This window comes from Hemiscyllium ocellatum, chromosome 28, assembly GCF_020745735.1.
Source record: "Hemiscyllium ocellatum isolate sHemOce1 chromosome 28, sHemOce1.pat.X.cur, whole genome shotgun sequence".
NCBI lineage: Eukaryota > Metazoa > Chordata > Chondrichthyes > Orectolobiformes > Hemiscylliidae > Hemiscyllium > Hemiscyllium ocellatum.
The window spans coordinates 20,548,767-20,568,693 of NC_083428.1; the positions used below are offsets into that span (position 1 = coordinate 20,548,767).

At 39.4% G+C, this 19,927-nt stretch overlaps 1 protein-coding gene across 1 annotated transcript in view; it reads left to right on the plus strand.

The window, feature by feature from the left end:
- The window catches only part of si:zfos-943e10.1 (GRAM domain-containing protein 2B), a 49,273-nt gene extending 30,037 nt beyond the window's left edge, over positions 1–19,236 (plus strand). Inside the window, exons 10-13 of the mRNA XM_060846095.1 lie at positions 2,635–2,727; positions 5,941–6,040; positions 7,005–7,112; positions 16,185–19,236. Coding sequence (XP_060702078.1) covers positions 2,635–2,727; positions 5,941–6,040; positions 7,005–7,112; positions 16,185–16,200 — 317 coding nt within the window. The 3' untranslated portion in view covers positions 16,201–19,236. The remainder of the gene's footprint in view (positions 1–2,634; positions 2,728–5,940; positions 6,041–7,004; positions 7,113–16,184) is intronic.
- Positions 19,237–19,927: the final 691 nt, after the last annotated feature.

Here is a 19,927-nt window from a genome sequence, read left to right on the forward strand (position 1 = left end):
GGCAGCCTCTTCTTTCTAAATGTGTGGCTTGATGGAAGCCTGCACTGTCTGAGAATCTATTAAGCCTACAGTCTCCACTTTTGTATCATTTGCTAATATTTCTCAAGTTCAAATTTACTTCCTGTACAATCTGCTATAGCCACAATACACTTCCTGTATGAGAGGTGTGGACCAGGTTACATAACGTTGACCGCTCGATGTACTGACCTACCAATGTGTCCAACCAATCAACAGGATAATTGGTGTTCACTGGATGCTAATTCAAACCAGTAGGTGGTGTGCTGCCTGTATTGCAACAACTCTGAGGTTATCTAACTTTGTCCATATGGCTCTCTGTCAAATGCTTTAAGACACTTTTTATAAGGCTAAATAACTGTTTAAATGCAAGCGTTTAATGCATAATGGGTACCATGAGCCTTTGTGCCAATTGTGATCCTTTTCTGCCACTCCATTGTGTCCATCAATAAGTTTTCCAGTCAGACTCTCTTGTCTTGTGAAATGTTAAGTAGAAGAGAAGGACCATCAAAAGGCATCAGAGTGTTTTGCATTATTAAAAGATGTTCCCTGTCCACCATCTGATAGCAGGTCACCTGAATCTCCATAAAGAGTCACACTTGTCTTCCCTGACGGTTTAGTGCATTCCAGAATTTGGTTTTGGCAGCTGGCAAAATTGTACAAATGAGAATACCTAACCAACTGGTTTATTGGAAGATTGTGAAATGAACACATTGTTCTTCATATTGAAGTGTGGCAGAATGCTCATCAGTCAGCAAAACGTGATTAGCTGTACCCACCCAAATTCCAAAAATATTTACGTGCATTGTTACACTTGCCTGGCCACATTATTGGAGAATTGTCTTTGGAATGACAGGAGCAGCAGTCATATATGAAGTTGTCAACATCAGTAAGGAATCCTATCCTTAATGTGGATATGTTCCTTTGCCCCTGTGCAGTGTGTTCACATAGACAGTGCAGTTAGCCATGTCCTTAGATATGCTGTTAGAGATTTTTCCAAGTGCTTCAAGTATTTTTTCGTCCCATCCCCCTTATCTCTACTTCCCTTTCTCATTGTCTGTTTTATTAGAATTTGTTGACACTGCTAATGTTCTCTTGACACTTGATCTGCTCTGCACCTGCATCTGTAAATAGTGATGCAAATTAGAGGATGTGAGAAATTTTAAGTACTATTTTCACATCAACCCTCTCACTGTTTTTAACCTTTTTTAAGAGATGACTTATCACGGACAGGGGAGGACCAACTGTTGTTATAACAATGTGTTTGATGCATTCTACACACTTGTCAGATCCTGTGGACACAATTCTAATCTGGTCACCCTATCATTTATATATTGAGGTTTTGTTGGATTTATTTTCATTCCAAAACAATCAGAATATATTGCAGAGAGTGTGGGATAAATTCTGGATCAGTTGTTTGGTTTCAAACTGTCATGGCTTCTGTATTACCCATCAATCTGCTCTGCCACATTCCTCACATTTCCCATGATGGCAAAATATAAAGGTGTCCATATTTCATATTACTTCCTTGCATAAGTTCAGGAATTAATGAGAGAGACTTGGAAACTTAAGGCGAAAACTACAAAATTGGGGAATAAGACTCTTTGCATCATCTTATGGATGTGTGTGAACATGTCATTTCATTTTTATATCCGCTCTTTAAAATCATTTTTCATCCAGTGATAAATAATCATAGACATGTTTCAATGATAAATCCCTGTGAAAGTTTCAGAAGCTCCACCATCTTTAAGAATGTTTAGGATAGAGATTGGTAGCTTTATGATTGTCATTGGCACATAGGGTTATGGGGATGGGGTATGTAAAAAGCACTGAGATGTTCAATTATTCATGATCATATTGAATGGCCTATTTCCCGTTCTGAAGTGTCTGTCACACTCCTTTTCCACATTTTGATTGAAGCTGGGAAAAACATTGTCATTATTTGTGTAACCAGTTTCACAGACTGAGAGTACAGGGTGATGGAGGTGGTGCAGTTGAACCAAGCAACTCCTGCTGTACCCCTGAACATTGAACAGTTCATTCCTTCTCTTGCAAGTGCATCTTTTTTTCCCTTTTCTTCCCCTTTCTTTACTCTGTTCCTTGTAAACATGCCGTCTGTAGCATCTTCTGATTCTAATGAAGGGCTACTCTTGAAACGTGGGCAAGACTAGAACTAGTAAAAGATCTTCCATTTAAGGTAAAGAGGAGGAGATTTTTTTCTGAGTGGGTCATAAAGCTGAGGAACTCATTTCCTGAGAAATGCTGGGAGCAGGGCCCTTGACGTCTTTTATGGCAGGGATAAATGGACTTTTGTCAAACTGTGTGTGTGTGTCTCAGTCAGGAGAGAGTGAGGGGAGGCAGGAATGAGGATTGGAGGCCAACATTGGATCAGCACAATCATATTGAATGGTGGAGCAGGCTTGTGGGGGCAAATGGCCTTCTCTTGTACCTAATTTGTACTTTCATGCTTTTCTTTCTTCACAGATGGTATTTGAATGTTTTCAGCATTTTTTGTCATTTTCAGCTATTCTAATGCTTATCTGGTTTTATGGTGAAGTTCCTTTCACATAACAGGACCACTAACCATGTAATTTTCTTTTTGTGTGTCTTGTTTCACAGATGCTGCTAACACTACTGGGAATGGTACTGTTCTTTGTAAGGACAACAAAGAACAGGAAGGTCAGCCTGAAGAAAGAACTTCATGCTACATTGGTAAGGATCATATTACACATACCTAGAATAGTGGAAGCAAAGTGACATTTCTACTGTGTCATATTATCGAACATGAAGTGATTATGTCTGTTTTGTTTGGGCATAGATGTATGCTTAGCAGCAAGTCAACTACTCACAGTTTAATCGGTTATGATTTGGAGATGTCGGTGTTGGACTGAGGTGTACAAAGTTAAAAATCACACAACACCAGGTTAAAAGTCCAACAGGTTTAGTTGGAAGCACACTAGCTTTCGGAGCACCGCTCCTTCATCAGGAGTGTGCTTCCAATTAAACCTGTTGGACTATAACCGGTGTTGTGTGATTTTTTACTTTAATCGGCTGAGGCACATATAGTGCAAAAACCAGAATGAGACAAAATCAAATACTGTAACTGACAGTTAACTGATTCAATTGGCTTTCACAGATAATAGGAGAGTAAAGCTGTGAAATGCAAATGTCCTGTTAAAATTAATAAAAGGTCTTTGATATTCAATTAATTTTCACCTGTAGTGGGATACCAATGGCTGAAATAACCAGCGCCTTGACATAATTCCAGATAACTTTATAAAAATTGGACTAATGATTCATCAATAATTGTACGCTCTTTCAGATCAGGAAGCACTAGATGTTGCTTTCAATGATAGCACAAATTATACTGTGATGATGACAGTTTATGGACAAGTTGCATCCATCTCTGACACATTTTTTTTCTTCAGTGACAACAAGCTCTCCGATCTTGGTACATTTTTCAACAGGGTGTATTTAACTCAAAATCTAATCATTTTCTTATCAACAAAGTTCAAAATTTAATTCTCAAATCATCCGTGCCTGTCTGTAATTTCTTTTTAATGATTTGGTATAAACTGAATCACCCCATACATTGATTGCCTACTGGGATCTCCAAATTGGTAGGGTGCAATCATGCAATAGCTTCCCCATTAGGTAGATAGAGGTAACAAACAGTGAGGTTCCCTTCACACTTGGATAAAAAAGAAGAACCAGGAGGGAACACATTGTTCCCCTTCCCTGAGGGAACAGTTAAATGCAAGAGCAAGTGTAATGAGGGGTTTAGCGATGTGCATCTTGAATAGCAAGACACAACATGTAGGAAAACTTCAGTGACTTTCTTGTTGAATAATGGCTCTGAGGAAAGATTCCCCAGATATACCTAACAAGTAGTATTTCGCCATTCAAAAGTAGGAAACAAAAGTTAATAAATTCCAATTTTGATACTTTATTTGGGCACCTTTTGAAGGTTCACATTGGGTGAAATATGCACAAACAAGTGAAGTTTGAACTGTGATAGGACTCCAAAACAAAGAGTGAACTCTTACGTAAGCAAAAGTGAGGACTGCCGATGCTGGAGATCAGAGTCAAGACTAGAGTGGTGCTGGAAAAGGACAGCAAGTCAGGCAGCATCTGAGGAGCAGGAAAATCGACATTTTGGGCAAAAGCCCTTCATCAGGAATGTGGCTGGGAGCCTCCAGAGTGGGGAGATAAATGGCAGGGGGGTGGGGCTGGGGAGAAGGTAGCTGAGAGTGCAATAGGTGGGGATGAAGATGATGGGTTGGAGAGGTGGGTGGAGCAGAGAGGTGGGAACGAAGATTGGTAGGTAGGACAGATCATGAGGATGGTGCTGGGCTGGCAGGTTGGAACTGGAGTAAAGTGGGGGAGGGGAAATGAGGAAACTGGTGAAGTCCAGATTGATGCCCTGGGGTTGAAGTGTTCTGAGGTGGAAGATGAGGCATTCTTACTCCAGGTGTACACCTCTTTCCACCCTACCTTCTGCAAAAACGCTATCCCATATTCCCAAATCCTCCGCCTCTGCCATATCTGCTCCCAGGAGGACTAGTTCCACCACAGAACACACCAGATGGCCTCCTTCTTTTAAGCCGTAATTTTTCCTCCCACATGGTTGAAGATGCCCTCCAACACATGTCATCCACGTCCCACACCTCCGCCCCAAGCCCCCCCCCCCCCCCCGTCCTCACTTCTACCCAACCAACCTCTGCATAAACCACATCATCCGCCTACATTTCCACAACCTACAAACGGACCCCACCACCAGGGATGTATTTCCCTATCCGCTTTCTGCAAATACTGTTCCTTCAGTGACGACCTGGTCAGGTCCACAACCCCCCAACAACCCACCCTCCCCTGCCACCACAGGAATTGCAAAACCTGTGCCCACACGTCTCCCCTCCCCTCTATCCAAGGCCCCAAGGAGCCTTCCACAGCCATCAAAGTTTCACCTGCACATCCACAAATGTCATTTACTGTGTTTGTTGCTCCTGACGTGGTCTCCTCTATATTGGGGAGACTGGACGCCTCCTAGCAGAGCGCTTTAGGGAACATCCCCGGGACACCTGCACCAATCCACCCCACTGCCCCATGGCCCAACATTTGAACTCCCCCTCCCACTCTGCCTAGAACATGCAGGTCCTGGGCCTCCTCCACTGTCACTCCCTCACCGCCTGATGCCTGGAGGAAGAATGCCTCCTTTTCCGCCTCAGAACATTTCAACCCCAAGGCATCAATGTGGACTTCACCAGTTTCCTCATTTTCCCCTCCAACTTTACCCAGTTCCAACCTGCCAACTCAGCACCATCCTCACGACCTGTCCTACCTGCCAATCTTCCTTCCCACCTCTCCACTCCACCCTCCCCTCCGACCTATTACCTTCATTCCCACCTCCATTCACCTATTGCACTCTTAGCTACCTTGTCCTCAGCCCCACCCCCTCCCATTTATCTCTCCATCCAGCAGGCTCCCAGCCTCATTCCTGATGAAGGGCTTTTGCCTGAAATGTCAATTTTCCTGCTCCTAAGCTGCTGCCTGACCTGCTGTGCTTTTCCAGCACCATTCTAATCTTGTCTTTGATATGTAAGCCATACGTTACAGAGTTGTGTCTCTCACATTATAGAGGAGAGAAACTCAATAAATTATTTTAAAAATCTTGATGGTGAAACAATGGAGATGTTCTGCATTTTCAAATGATTACAAACTTTTTTTTGTCTTTTCAGCGCAATGAAGATTGTTATTTCCCCATTATGGGTAGTGTATTTTTAGGGAGAAGTGCTGTTTTCAAACTAAAATCATAGTTACAAACAGAATTGTTGTAGACAAGACTTTTCTTGCTACTTTGTGAAAATTATTCTTTTATGTGCCTTTGTTCACAGTAATCTCCAAGCTTTGCACTTTGTCATTCTGTAGGTAATTCCTGGTTCCAGAAGGTGATGAAAAGGATGAAATCAGTTGTTGCATTTCATGAATCAACCACTTTTAACACACTCATTATCATCTATGTGCTGCTGTATGTATTATAAATCTTAATAAATATATTTATTAGGCTTTGTAAAGTTTGAGAACCTAAATAACTTGTTGTTTCTTTGAGAAGACAACTGTTTGGTCACTTGTGTAAAAGATTGAAAACTAGAACCCATTGTGCACATTTTAACCTGGACTTAGCACAAAATTGTCCAAAATTGCTGATGCTCCAATTAACTTCTCCAAACGGGGTGATGAGTTGAGTCACCAAAGCGTTTGCCAGTTTCAAATGTAGTTCTTAAACTAGATCCTACATAGAACCTCAGTTGTTTAAGAATAGGACTGGCTGTTCCATCAATAAAGAGGACATAGCTGTGTTACCATTTATTTTGTAGAGTAAGCAGGAGCAGAGGTACTTCTTCAGACTGTACAAAACTTGCCTGTGGTGCTGCTGCATTAGGTCTCCCCAACCCCCTAACCAGACAAGCAGTTTTCAGGACAGGCTACTCAACATTGAGCTGTCTTTCAGTTGGTGGATATATTTTCTCATTTTCTGTCCATTTGAATGAATTGTCATGAGGTGCAGGCCCCTGAACCGGGCCTCATGTTAGCACTCAGGTGGTCAGTTGACTGCGCGATAGTTGGAAACAAGTCTTTAACTTCTAAACTGACGCAGCATTTATTTCAGGGGGTAATACCTTTTTATATAGAATGTGCAGAAATAACTTACTGAAACATTTTCTAACAGAGCATTGACCAACATTGTTTAATTGTTATCTAAATGCTAGGTTTAAACTACATACAACTAATTGTTCGTTAATAATGCATTAGAATATATTATGCAAAAGCAATACGTTCAGTTTTCTGATGTTTGCAAACAAGGATTAATGATTTGTGATGTTGTCACTGTAAACTGTTTCAAAATAGATCATCGACCGAATTATCGGTTAAAAATTCTGTCCAGGTTCCACCCTGATCCTTGTTAATCCATTTTAATTTTTCCATTGCAGGGTACTACTGTTGCTGATCTCTTCCAGTTACATTGGCTTCAGAATTGTGGCTCTAGAGGAGCAATTAATGTCAATGGGGGCCTGGCCAGAGCTCCATACCCACAACCAGTAAGTACATTAACTCGTCAGGTAGAATTGATAGTCTTTTGAAAGCCTTGTGCCAGGCTTGTAACAGTGTGGAGCATTCATGTGCCTGAATCAGCCCTGGTTGTTCCTTAAAGTAACTGAGGCATTCCCCAAACATCTAATTGTTTACCATCTCTTCGTAGAAGGGCAGAGTGGTGACAGTACCAGGGTCATTGCTTAAAACAAACATATATAAAGTGCTTTACTTATGCATTGAAATGTATATCTTGCTGAAAAAAGAGACTTTTTAGTAGAATGTTTTGTCTTGTACTCATCAAGAATAATGCAAGAATGTCAAGTTTTAAATCTCAACCATTTCAACTTCAAAATAGAGTACTGATAAGCTCAAGGTGGTTCTACTGAAGGTGTTGCCATGGAGAAAGTATTGAGGAACTCTTACAGGCTCTCTGATAATTTTAAAGGTTCCGGACTTGAATATATTGCATTTGTTTGCAGAGAGTGGTTACCAATGACTGAATGTGATATGTGTCAAGCAATTACACATGAGCTTCTTTGCATGTTTGGCTATCGTCACACTCAGGATTAGTACAAATCTATTAGAAATATCCTCATTTAGGATTTGTATCACTCAATTATTCATCACAAAATGATTGGGAAATGGATTACCAGGCACAGGTGAGGGCATTGTAATCATTTGGATACTCATTCTTTGCCAGCAGAGCTTGAGGGACTTTCAGGATGGATGAATTAAGATGGGCTGAGTGAGATTTCACACCCAAAATTATTTTGTGATGTCTGAAATGGTGGCTTGTATTCAAGACCAATTCTGTCCTTCAGCTGAAAAAGATCAGCATGTTGACAAGACTGATTACAATTCGAGGTGTGTCTATAAATTCTGCTGCACAAAGCAATGAAAATGACTCATGTGAAAGCCAAAGTAGTAATGTTTGAGATTTTGCTTTCTTCTTCTCGCTTTACACAGGGGTAAAGTAAACTCCTATTGCCAGTTCCATCATCAGTTTCATTTTCCTATATTTGATGTAGTGATTAGAAATAAAGCCATTCAGTTGAATGTTGTGCAGTTCAGTGTAGTTGTGTTGGCTGCATTCCAAACGAGCATGTTAGAGCTTGCAAAACTAAAGGTTTTATGATGAAAGCCAGTCCTACACACTACTTTCTGATATAATTTAACTTCTGTACAATACGGAAGTATTTACTTATGGCTTGAAAAAAGCCTCGGTTTAATACCTCATTCCCTCTAAAAATGAGACGCCTTCATTTCTACATTGAAATATGTGCCGAGGCTTTGTGACCTAACTCTGTGTTGTTGGATGTGAACCTCCCACCTGACTGTTGCGACCTCTTTCCCATTGTCTTGTATTCGGAATTTAAATGGATAAACATAAAAGAGCATGGCAACTCCTCAATTAGTAGTTTCAGTTTCCCTATATCCACTTAATTCACACAGAACATGAGTGGCCTATGATTGTATCTCAGTCATACTTGATTTAAATTCAAATGTCATTCATGTTATGTCAAATCCAGTCGCTGTAAATCTATTCTTATTTCAAAGATTTATTCTACACCTTTTTATTTCTGGAATTGCCTAGTAATTTTAAGCAGATGGTTATTGGAAATTAGGAATTTAATTCTCAAAGAAAGATTTAAATAATTAATAATATGCATTTAAACACAAACTTGCATTGATATAGCACATTTCATAACCTCGGGTTGCAAAGTTTTGCAGTGAATGCACTTTTTTTCCCCCTGAAGTGGTGTTGGGGTGTGGAATGGTTACAGTATCCAATTTTCATTCTGTTCCTGGAAAGCAGTAACTAATGAATAAAAAAGGTCAACTGTTTAATTCGAGGATAAATATTTTCCAGGTCATCAGGAATCCTAATATCAGATTTCCAAAGCTGATTTTTAACAGAAAGTTCATTCAGAGGATGTTGGTGTCACTAGGTAGGCCCGCAATCAGAGATGTACAGCATGGAAACTGACCCAACCTGTCCATGCTGACCAGATATCCCAACCTAATCTAGTCCCACTGCCAGCACCCTCCAAACCCTCCCTATTTATATATCCATCCAAATGTCTTTTAAATGTTGCAATTGCACTCACCTCCACCACTTCCTCTGGCATCTCATTCCATACACATACCACTCTCTGGGTGAGAAATTTGCCCTTAGGTCTCTTTTATATCTTTCCCTTCTCACCCTAAACCTATGCCCTCTAGTTCTGGACTCCCTCACCCCAGGGAAAAGACCTTGTCTTTTATCCTATCCATGCCCTTCATGATTTTATAAACCTCCTATAAGATCACCCCTCAAACCTCTGACGCTCCAGGGAAAACAGCCCCAGCCTGTTCAGCCTCTCCATGTAGCTCAAACCCTCCAACCCAGGCAACGTCCTTGTAAATCTTTTCTGAACCCTTTCAAGTTTCACAACATCCTTCTGATAAGGAGGAAACCAAAATTGCATGCAATATTCCAACAGCGGCCCAACCAACATCCTGCACAGCCGCAACATGACCTCCCAACTCCTGTACTCAATACTCTGACCAATAAAAGAAAGCATACCAAATGCCGCCTTCACTATCCTATCTACCTGGGACTCCACTTTCAAGGAGCTATGGACCTGCAGTCCAAGGTCTCTTTGTTCAGCAACACTCCCTAGGACCTTACCATTAAGTGTATACGTCCTGCGCGGATTTGCTTTTCCAAAATTCAACACCTTGCATTTAATCTAAATTAAACTCCATCTGCCACTCCTCAGCCCATTGTCCCATCTGATCAAGATCCCGTTGTAATCTGAGGTAACCCTCTTCACTCTCCACTACACCTCCAATTTTGATGTCATCTGCAAAATTACTAACTATACTTTCTATGTTCACATCCAAATCATTTACGTAAGTGACGAAAAGTAGTGGACCCAGCACCGATCCTTGTGCCACTCCACTGGTCACAGGCCTCCAGTCTGAAAAACAACCCTCTACCACCGCCCTCTATCTTCTAACTTTGAGCCAGTTCTGTATCCAAATGGCTAGTTGTCCCTGTATTTCATGAGATCTAACCTTTAGTCTCCCATGGGGAACCTTGTCGAATGCCTTAGCGAAGTCCATATAGATCACGTCCACCGCACTGCCCTCATCAATCCTTTTTGTTAGTTCTTCAAAAAACTCAATCAAGTTCGTGAGACATAATTTCCCACATACATAGCCATGTTGATCATCCAAAATTCTTGCCTTTCCGAATAAGTGTAAATCCTGTCTCTTAAGATTCCCTTCAACAACTTTCCCACCACCGACATCAAGCTCACCAGTCTATAGTTCCCTGGTATGTCCTTACCACCTTTCTTAAATAGTGGCACCACGTTAGCCAAACTCCAGTCTTCTGGCATCTCACCTGCTTCTACCGATGATACAAATATCTCAGTAACAGGCCCAACAATCACTTCTCTAGCTTCCCATAGAATTCTACGGTACACCTGATAAGGTCCTGGGGATTTATCCACCTTTTATGCGTTTCAAGACATTCAGCACTTCCTCCTCTGTAATATGAACATTTCTCACGATGTCACCATCTATTTCCCTACATTCTTTATCTTCCATGTCCGTGTCCACAGTAAACATTGATGCAAGATACTTATTTAGTATCTTCCCCATCTCCTGCGGCTCCACACAAAAGCTGCCTTAATTGTCCGTCCCTAAATTGCTGTGGGTCTGGAGGCCAGATGGGATAAGGATTGCAGCTATGTTTCCTGAAGGATATTAGATGAGTTTTTTCAATAGTTGATAGGGGTCACCAGATCCTTAATTCCAGCTTTTTATTAAGTTCAGATTCTACCATCTGCCATGACAGGATTTGAGCCCAGGTCCCTAGAGCATTACCTGGGTGTCTCGATCAATGGTCCAGTGGCAATACCACTAGGCTATCATGTCCCACTGATTACTGAATTCACCCTGCTTTCTATTGCTTCTATGTTTATATCTCATTACTCAAGGAACACTGTCATCATCTCACATTTTCAACAGCCTTCTGTGGCACCTTTTTTATTTGAGCTGACAAATGACAAGTTGAACTAGAGCAGATGCAGTCAATGCCCTATCATAGCAGGATGTATCTCAGTGGTGTTCTGAGAATAAATTTCACATTTGCATTGAGAGAAGCCTACCTCAGCATTAGTATTTGCATATCTGCATCATAATGAAACATCCTGAGGCACATCCTAGGAAGAGTATAAAATTAGTATGATACCAAATCACCAAAATCTTAATCAGAAGATTGTCTTAAAGGAGGAAGGCGAAAAGTGGGAATTGTAGAGAGGGAATTCCGAAGCTTGGGTGCCTTTGGCAACTAAAAGAAATGCCAACAAGCAAGGAGTGATAGAAATCTGTATATTCGATGATATCTCAGAAGGTGTGGAACTGGAGGAGATTACGGAAATGAAGAAGGTGTGATCATTGAGGGAGTTGACTGAAAGGATAAGAATTTTAAAATCAAGATTATGCGTGATCAGGAGCAAACACAGGACTGATGGGTTTTGCTGGAAGTAGAGATGTGAGCAGCAGTAACCTCCGATTCACGCAGGTTATAATGCTGGGATGGTGAAGACCAGAATGTACTGGAATATTTACATCTCAGGTGGTAATTAAGGCATAAATGAGGGTTGTAGCTGGTGTGCAGAGTGATGTGATGGAATACATGGTTCTAGTTATGGCTGAAATATGAGTTCAGAAATTCGGCTTTGGATCAATGTGACACCAAGATTGCAAACAGACTTGTTATATAAATTTTGCTTTCTCTGTTGATTAATGTTGGTGTTGTTACATCTCGGACCCTAACCAGAGTTGATTGAAATCTTTCATATTCACTTATGTTAATCTTGGAAATCTTCTTGTGACTTTGTGTCCATTTAAGGTAATAGACTTTATTGCCAATTTCCTGCTTTGCCCACAACAGAATGGACTGTGGGAATAAGCAATCTTTCAAATAATCTGCCATCCTCTATTGAGTGTTTCTTTACCAAATCTGCAACTACATGAAGAGCATAAAATAGGTTCTCAACTTCCTAAATATTAATATATTCAAACTCTTCCAATCTAATTTTCCTGATGGAGTCAGTTATTATTTTTCAGGATGAAACCTACACCATAGCAAAGACCTGCTAGCTTTCCACCAAACCACCTGTAATGTGCAGAGAATACTGTGTTACCTCTTGTTATGACTCAAACATTGGAAGCCTTCATGCTAATGCTTTAATGAATTTTTGGTTTGTTTTTGAACTTGCCACAATCATGCATACACAGCCCTCACTAAGTGAAGGGGCTTATGGATATTTCCACTGACTTACATTCCTCCTCCTGAAATACTCCTGAGTGATTTTATAAGAAAAGTAGTCGCATATATTTCTTGCTTTATTATATCCACAACACCACCCACCCTGCAGTGTTCTCTCCTTCTCTTCACTCCACTTTGCCCCACCTCCTCTTTAAACCACCTCTTCATCTTGGGATGAAAAATAAAAACTCCGATGTCTTCAAGTTTAAACAAAAATAATTTGGTCTCAATCCATCACTCTATATTAAAAATACACCAATGCCCTGTATAACTAACAGTTTGTCACAAATGAATGACAATTCTTTACTATTTTTGACCAGCAGTATGGAATTTAAAAATATCCCCTTTTCCAAAACAACAATGCAAAGCAAATTACTGAAGACAGACTTGTATTTCTTAAGTCCAGATGCAGGTGATGCACTTAAAGCTTTCTATTTAAAATTAAAACCTACCGTCAATTTTAAAAAAAAATTTGGTTTTATTTTAAAGTTTAAGTGCAAGGCATTTTCTTCTGCAGTCATTTCAGCTTCAGAAAATATGAAACAAAAACAGAAGTTGCTGGAAAAGCTCAACAGCTCTGGCAGCTTCTGTGAAGAGAAGTCAAAGTTAACGTTTCAGGTCCTCAATGTGAGAAAGTGTCACCGGATCCACAACATTAACTTTGATTTCTTTTCACAAATGCTGCCAGACCCGTTACGCTTTTCTGCAACTTCTGTTTTTGTTTCTGATTTACGGTATCAGTGTTTCTTTTGGTCCAGAAAATATGGAACTGTGGTTGATAAATGAAATCCCATTACAAAATGATCATTCTTTGAAAATATGTTGTGCGTAGCTGAAAATAGAATAAAGTAGAAAAATATGAATCATTGACTGGAAGCAAACGTCCGTAGCCAAGCTGGTAAACATATATTACTTTTCTCCAGAACTCCCGTACAAGTGAGTTTACATTTTGTATACGTACTGTCTTTTAATCTCATAGAGTATACAGCAGGGAAACAGCCTTTAGTCCAACTTGTCCATACTAACCAAGTTTCCCAAACTAAACTAGTCTCTCTTGCCTGCCCATATCTCTCTAAATCTTTCCTGTTCATGTACCTGTCCAAATGTCTTTTAAATGGTGTAACTGCTGCAGCAGACAAACAGGCACGAAGGAGGGAGTGCAGTAGTTCTAGCAGATCAACGGTGGCACAGTGGTTAGCACTGCTGCCTCACAGCGCCTGAGACCCGGGTTCAATTCCCGACTCAGGCGACTGACTGTGTGGAGTTTGCACGTTCTCCCCGTGTCTGCGTGGGTTTCCTCCGGGTGCTCCGGTTTCCTCCCACAGTCCAAAGATGTGCGAGTCAGGTGAATTGGCCATGCTAAATTGCCCGTAGTGTTAGGTAAGGGGTAAATGTAGGGGTATGGGTGGGTTGCGCTTCGGCGGGTCAGTGTGGACTTGTTGGACTGGAGGGCCTGTTTCCACACTGTAAGTAATCTAATCTAAGATGTGACCTCAGCGACCGGGACTGTCACTCCAGCATTGATTTACGGTATCAGTGTTTCTTTTGGTCCAGAAAATATGGAACTGTGGTTGATAAATGAAATCCCATTACAAAATGATCATTCTTTGGAAATATGGTGTGCACAGCTGAAAATAGAATAAAGTAGAAAAATATGAATCATTGACTGGAAGCAAACGTCCGTCACAAGCGATGTTGTTTCAGGGAAGCAGAAAGCCAGAACAACGAGGATGCAGCCCATGGTCAGCCATGACCGACAGGGGCCTCACTCACATAAACGGTACCTCCATTCACCACTTCCTCTGGCAGGTCATTCCACATACAAACCACCTTCTGTTTGAAAAGGTTTACCCCCCTGGTCTCTTTTAAATCTTTCTCCTCTCCCCTTGAAAAAAAATGCAGCCTAATTTTGAAATCTCCTACCCTGGGGAAAAGACCTTTGCTACTCACCTTCTCTATGCCCCTTATGATTTTGTAAACCTCTATAAGGTCACCCTTCAACCTCCTACACTCCAATGGAAAAACTCTCAGCCTTTCCTTATAACTCAACCTCCAGTCCTGAACTGTCTTCAATTGAATGAAAATATGCTGTTCCATGTAATCACAAGAACTGTGGATTAATAAAGCTTGTTTAGCCCTTTTTTTTAAAAGACTTGTATGATTCGAGTTAAAGTAGACCAGCAGTCACGATTTATTTAAACAAGTTAAGGGTTAGTTTGTTGCAAGCGATTGAATATTCCTCAAGAATATAAGAGTTAAATCCAATTAACAAATTTCAGGTACAAAGATGAAAGCAAATACAGATAAGTCAAAAGAATGGCTTCTTGAGGACAATGTCCTTTGGTATACCACTGGGGCCCATTGCTCCGGTTCCTTCTTGTTGAAATGATAAAGTTAATCCATGAAAGACAGATCTAGCAACTGCAAAGTCTTCTGTACTTCTGAATAGATGGAGGGTGCTTGCACTGGTAGACACAGCTTTTGGAGAGAGGGAGAGAGGATTCTTGTGTATTTGCAGTTGCCTCAACTCTTGTGACCGAACTGTAGTTGACCTTGAGCAAACATGTTCCTCTTTTGAGCTGAGATGTCTCTATTTTGAGATTGTTGCCTCAGATTTTTCTGAGGAGTTCTGATTTTAAAATGGAGCTTCACAATTTTCTAGAGATCAAGTGGCTGCTATGATAACTTTTGATGATACGTTGTCTCGTAAAACAAAGTCAGCTATGTTGGAAATCCCCATGATAATTTCTTCTAGTTTACTGCTTGTTGTCTCAGAAGTATTGATTTCACACACCAGTTAAAAAAAAACCATTGTGTTGTCCAAAGGGATAATTGAATTCTAAATGATCCTCTTTGGAATTGACCAGGACAACCATGTGACTCATAGCAGCATTTTCTATGGCATGCCAATTATTTAAACACCTGCAGGAGGTAATACAGTGGTAATGACACTTGACTACAGTCTAGAGGCCTAGAGTAGTACTGTAGGAGGTGGGTTCAAATCCAATGATGGCAGCTCATGGAATTTCAGTTTAACTCTCAAAGATTTTGAATATGAAGCTAGTCTCCAAAATGGTGCCATGAAATTGCTATCGATTGTGGGGTGGGAGGTGATAAAAACATATCTGATTCAGTAATAACCTGTAGGGAAGGAAATTGGCCATCTTTACTTGATCCAACTTACACATGACTCTAGATTCACAGCAATGTAGTTGACTTTTAACTGTGAAATGTCCTCGCGATTCATTCTGATCAGGGCAATTAGGGATGGGCAGCAAATCCTTATCAATCACATCCACATCCCATGAAAGGATGAAGAGGAAGAAAAAAGGTCAAACCAGTGTCTAGACAAAATATAATGTCATTCTCACTTGGTTGTAGTACAAATATTTTTAGGAGCTGAATTTCAAATGGTCAATTGCTCGTTGACATACACCAATCAGCATTTTAAAAATTTGTTTTAGGTACCAGACTGTAGTCAGATTACAATGTTAAAAGATTAAAGAAGTTCTCTGTATCTGACACTGATGTATCTTCAACAACAACAATAACAAAAATTACTGGAAAAGCTCAGGAGGTTTGGGAACATCTGTGGAGAGAAAGCAGGGCTAAGAAACATTAACTCTGATTTTTCTCCACAGATATTGCCAGACCTGCCGAGTTTTTCCAGCAATTTCTGTTTTTGCTTCTGACTTCCAACGCCACAGTTTTTTCCATTTTTATTTACTGGCGTATTTTTCCTTTTTTGTAGATATAGAAAAACATGAAGCATGAAGACTGACTGTGAGCAGCATCATCCACATGTCCAAGGACTCTGATCTGTTTGTTGACTCTACAACAGGATCACGTTATTTTCACTGGTTCACACAAAACCTTCAGGCACCAGGGGATGATGTGTTTTTGTTGACTTGTCAAAAAAAGAGTAATAGTCTAAACTCTGTTTTTAGTCTGTTGCAAATTCAATGTTTTGGAGGTGCCCTCCTTATAAAGAGGGGGGCACTTGTCAGAAATTTGGTTATTTTGTAGCAGGCCAGATGTAAAAATTTGAAAATGGTACAATGATTTTAAGTTGTACTAGCCAGTAAACTCAGGATTTATCACTGATTTGCTTTTCAGGAGATCAGCTGCTAATTGTAAGATGATCTAGTGAACTAACAAGCATTGAAAGTAAGCTTGAAACTTTTGATTGGAAACTACCAATCATCGTTTTGAAAATTTCATACTATGAACCATGTTTAGATACCCTGTTGTATGAAGAAACAGTCCATGACATGGCATGATCGGATGGTTGTAGTACAAGGCAGACGGCAGTCTGAGCTACTTTTCAAGTTTAAACGTTAGGCATTCTGAAAGTTGGTCTCTAAGATAAATGACTGCAGGATGGTATAATTGGAATTTGTGTAGGATTAATGAGAGCTGACTCCGTTTATTCTGACTTGATGTTGTTTTGACAGTATAATTTGTGCAATACTCTATCCCTGCAGTGTATAAAATGTTTTTTAAAAAATGAATAACTTATAGCTGGAAGCAAATGGCTGTGTAGGTGTAAACAAGAAACTGTTACATTTTTTCCAACACAGGAAAGTGTATATGCAGTACTGTCTTCATTCAGAAATGTGATCACAAAAATAAAAAAAAGTCTTTGAGCTGAGCTTTATGGTTTGTTTCTTTGAAACAGGCCATTCTACATTTTGTTTATCTTTACACTGCAATATTATACACTTAAGACCTACCCTGTATTAAATTTGCTATTTATGTTGAACACTCACTTGGACATCAACATTCTATAGCAGCCACTCAGGCCTCACTTCTGCCATGGGATGGAGACTTATAAACCCAACCACATGCTTTGTTTCTTAATACTATTATTTCCGCTCCTCTCTTTTTTTTGCCTTTTGTTCTGTTGTCATTTTATTTCTTCCTTCTTCCCCTTCCACTCTTGCCCTAACCCAATCCTTCACTTTTCGCCACCACCTTTCCATGTCATCACATTTATACCTTCATTCAATTCTAACGCTGAGTCAAATTCAGCTTGAGGCATTAACTCTTACTGCTAGAACTGTTGGATATTTCTAGCATTTTGTTATTTCTGGTTTCCAGCATCCACAGTATTTTGGTTTTTTTTAATATACATTTGTTCCTAAAATGTATCCACAATACATTCTCTTATGGGTGATAATATACATAGGAGGTAAACCTTTACTTCCACTTTAGAGTGACATAGACATTGGGCTGCTACTTGTAGAAGCTAAGCATTCTAACATCCACACACTCCCAGTCACAATGAGGACACATTGGCTGTAATTATCTAAATCAAAACATTTTTACAACAGGAAATCTAAATCTATAGTCAAACCCAAACCAGAAGCAGCAATGAAATCCAAACCCAAAGTATAAGAACAACAATATGTGGAATTATACAGTGTGTTCATCTTTACCTGAGACGATTTGTTCTCAGTAGTAAGTCATTTTCTAATTAATTATTTTATCTAACCTTTGCAAAATGCAGTCTGATTTGCTGTATACTTTCATCATAATTTATTTTGCTTCTATTTATAACTCATGGCATGTAAATAATTGAGAGTTTAATGAGCTCAGCATATTATCTATTGAATTTATTACATTGTCAGGTGTAGTGGATCTTTCATTTTAATTCTAAGCTAAAGAGACTTGCATTTTGCAGCATATTGTAATTATTTGTATATTGAAATGTTCAGAATTGTACAATCCTTTTATTATTTTGTACTTATTTTAACAAGTGTCTATAACCATATTGAGATTGTTCATTTTATTTGTATTTTCGTCACAATTCGGCACACATTGCCATAATTTTTTCTGTCTCTGTTTGTCTTTATTTCATAAAGACAAAGCAACCTGGCCTGGTGTTTAGGGGTCAGTGTCAAAGGATATGGTAGATTTGATTTCATTCTGATCAAAGATGGTCAGAATCATCTGAACCTTTTGTGTGTAATAGTCACACAGCTTACTCCCACGTGCCATTTAATCATTTTAGTTTCTCCCATGGACTAATGAAGCAGGGAAAATATATAGAACAGACGACTTTAGGAAGTGTCTCAACATTAGTTTCTGTAAGAAGAATAGTCCTGATGTGCTGATGTGACATACTTTCATTAGAATTATTTTAAATGACAACTATGTTCACAGCATGCTTTCTCAAATAGACCTATGATGTTTTATCTCCATTTTTGAGTTTGTAGAAAGACCATGTTGTTTGTATTTCTGATTTGCCCTCTGTGCTAAAGGCATATGACAGGCAATAAATCTCTGCAGAATGATTTTTAAAACTATTAATTTACAAGCCAAAGATTCAAAAGGAGGGGAAGTTTGAAGAACGCAACACAAAGTAGGAGTTGTGTTCGGGAATAATGGGGAACAATTTCCCACTACAGATCAGCAGTGATGAGGTGACATAAAGAATACAGTTTGTGGAGGATGAATATATAAATCTGACCTTATCTGAGAAATTACCCAGATTCTCGTTAAAACAATAAAGCAATCTTCTCTCTCTTTCTGGACCATTTTCACCAATTTTCATTGGCTAGAAAGATGCAGATAACATAAGAAAACTGTCTCTTTACTTGATTTCAAATTATTAATGCTACACCAATTCTGTACTCTCAACATGTCTCAGGAAAGTTATTGGAATGATCAAGAAAATGTGAATATTTAAAAATAGTTGTTTTCCCAAAGTGAAACTTGTCCATTATATTTGTGTTTATGTTAGTAAGAGTACATTATCCCTATTTTAATACAATTGAGTAATAAGATTCTCTTGTTTTGTTTGAAGAGGAATGTTGATGATTGTATTAAATCTGCACTAATCTGCATGCCATTTCTGTGAAATGGATTTTTGTAAACTAAAATATAAATAAAATTATAAATTGTTAGCTGTTGTTTTCCTTTTATTGCATCTGCTTTTCTACATAGATATGACCAAGATGGCAGGACTGCACTGTCTTACTCTAGTCTCGCTACTCCAATTTGTAATAGTTTTACCCAGTTCCCAATAAAGTCAATTGTATGCTTTTTCGATCTTAGACTTAGTTTGGAAAAGGTCCATCAACCAATTAATTTTTATTAGATTAGTTCATTTTATAATAAATGCAGAACTAGTTAACGTAGTTTGTAAAATAAAAATTAGACCTGTTTACCCCACTGAATAATCTAACCAAACACAGCAAGTAAAGGTGGTGGAGAGAGAGGGTGCAGGGAACAGATTTCTCTCTGCAGAGGGAAAATTAGACAAATAATGGCAAGTTCTTGAAGGAGAAGAGATTGTGTGGTGTGTTCAGAGGGCTGTCATTCTGGTTACCTTGAACACAGACTGTAACTAAACATGTACAGTTGTTTCTAGAGTCTTGGCAGATACAGCTTATCAGCAAGTACCTTACTGAGAAATCTTCCAGATGTTGTTCAAGAGGGCAATAAAATTTCATACTAGACTTCGAAAAAGCGTTTTAGAAGCAGCAGAGA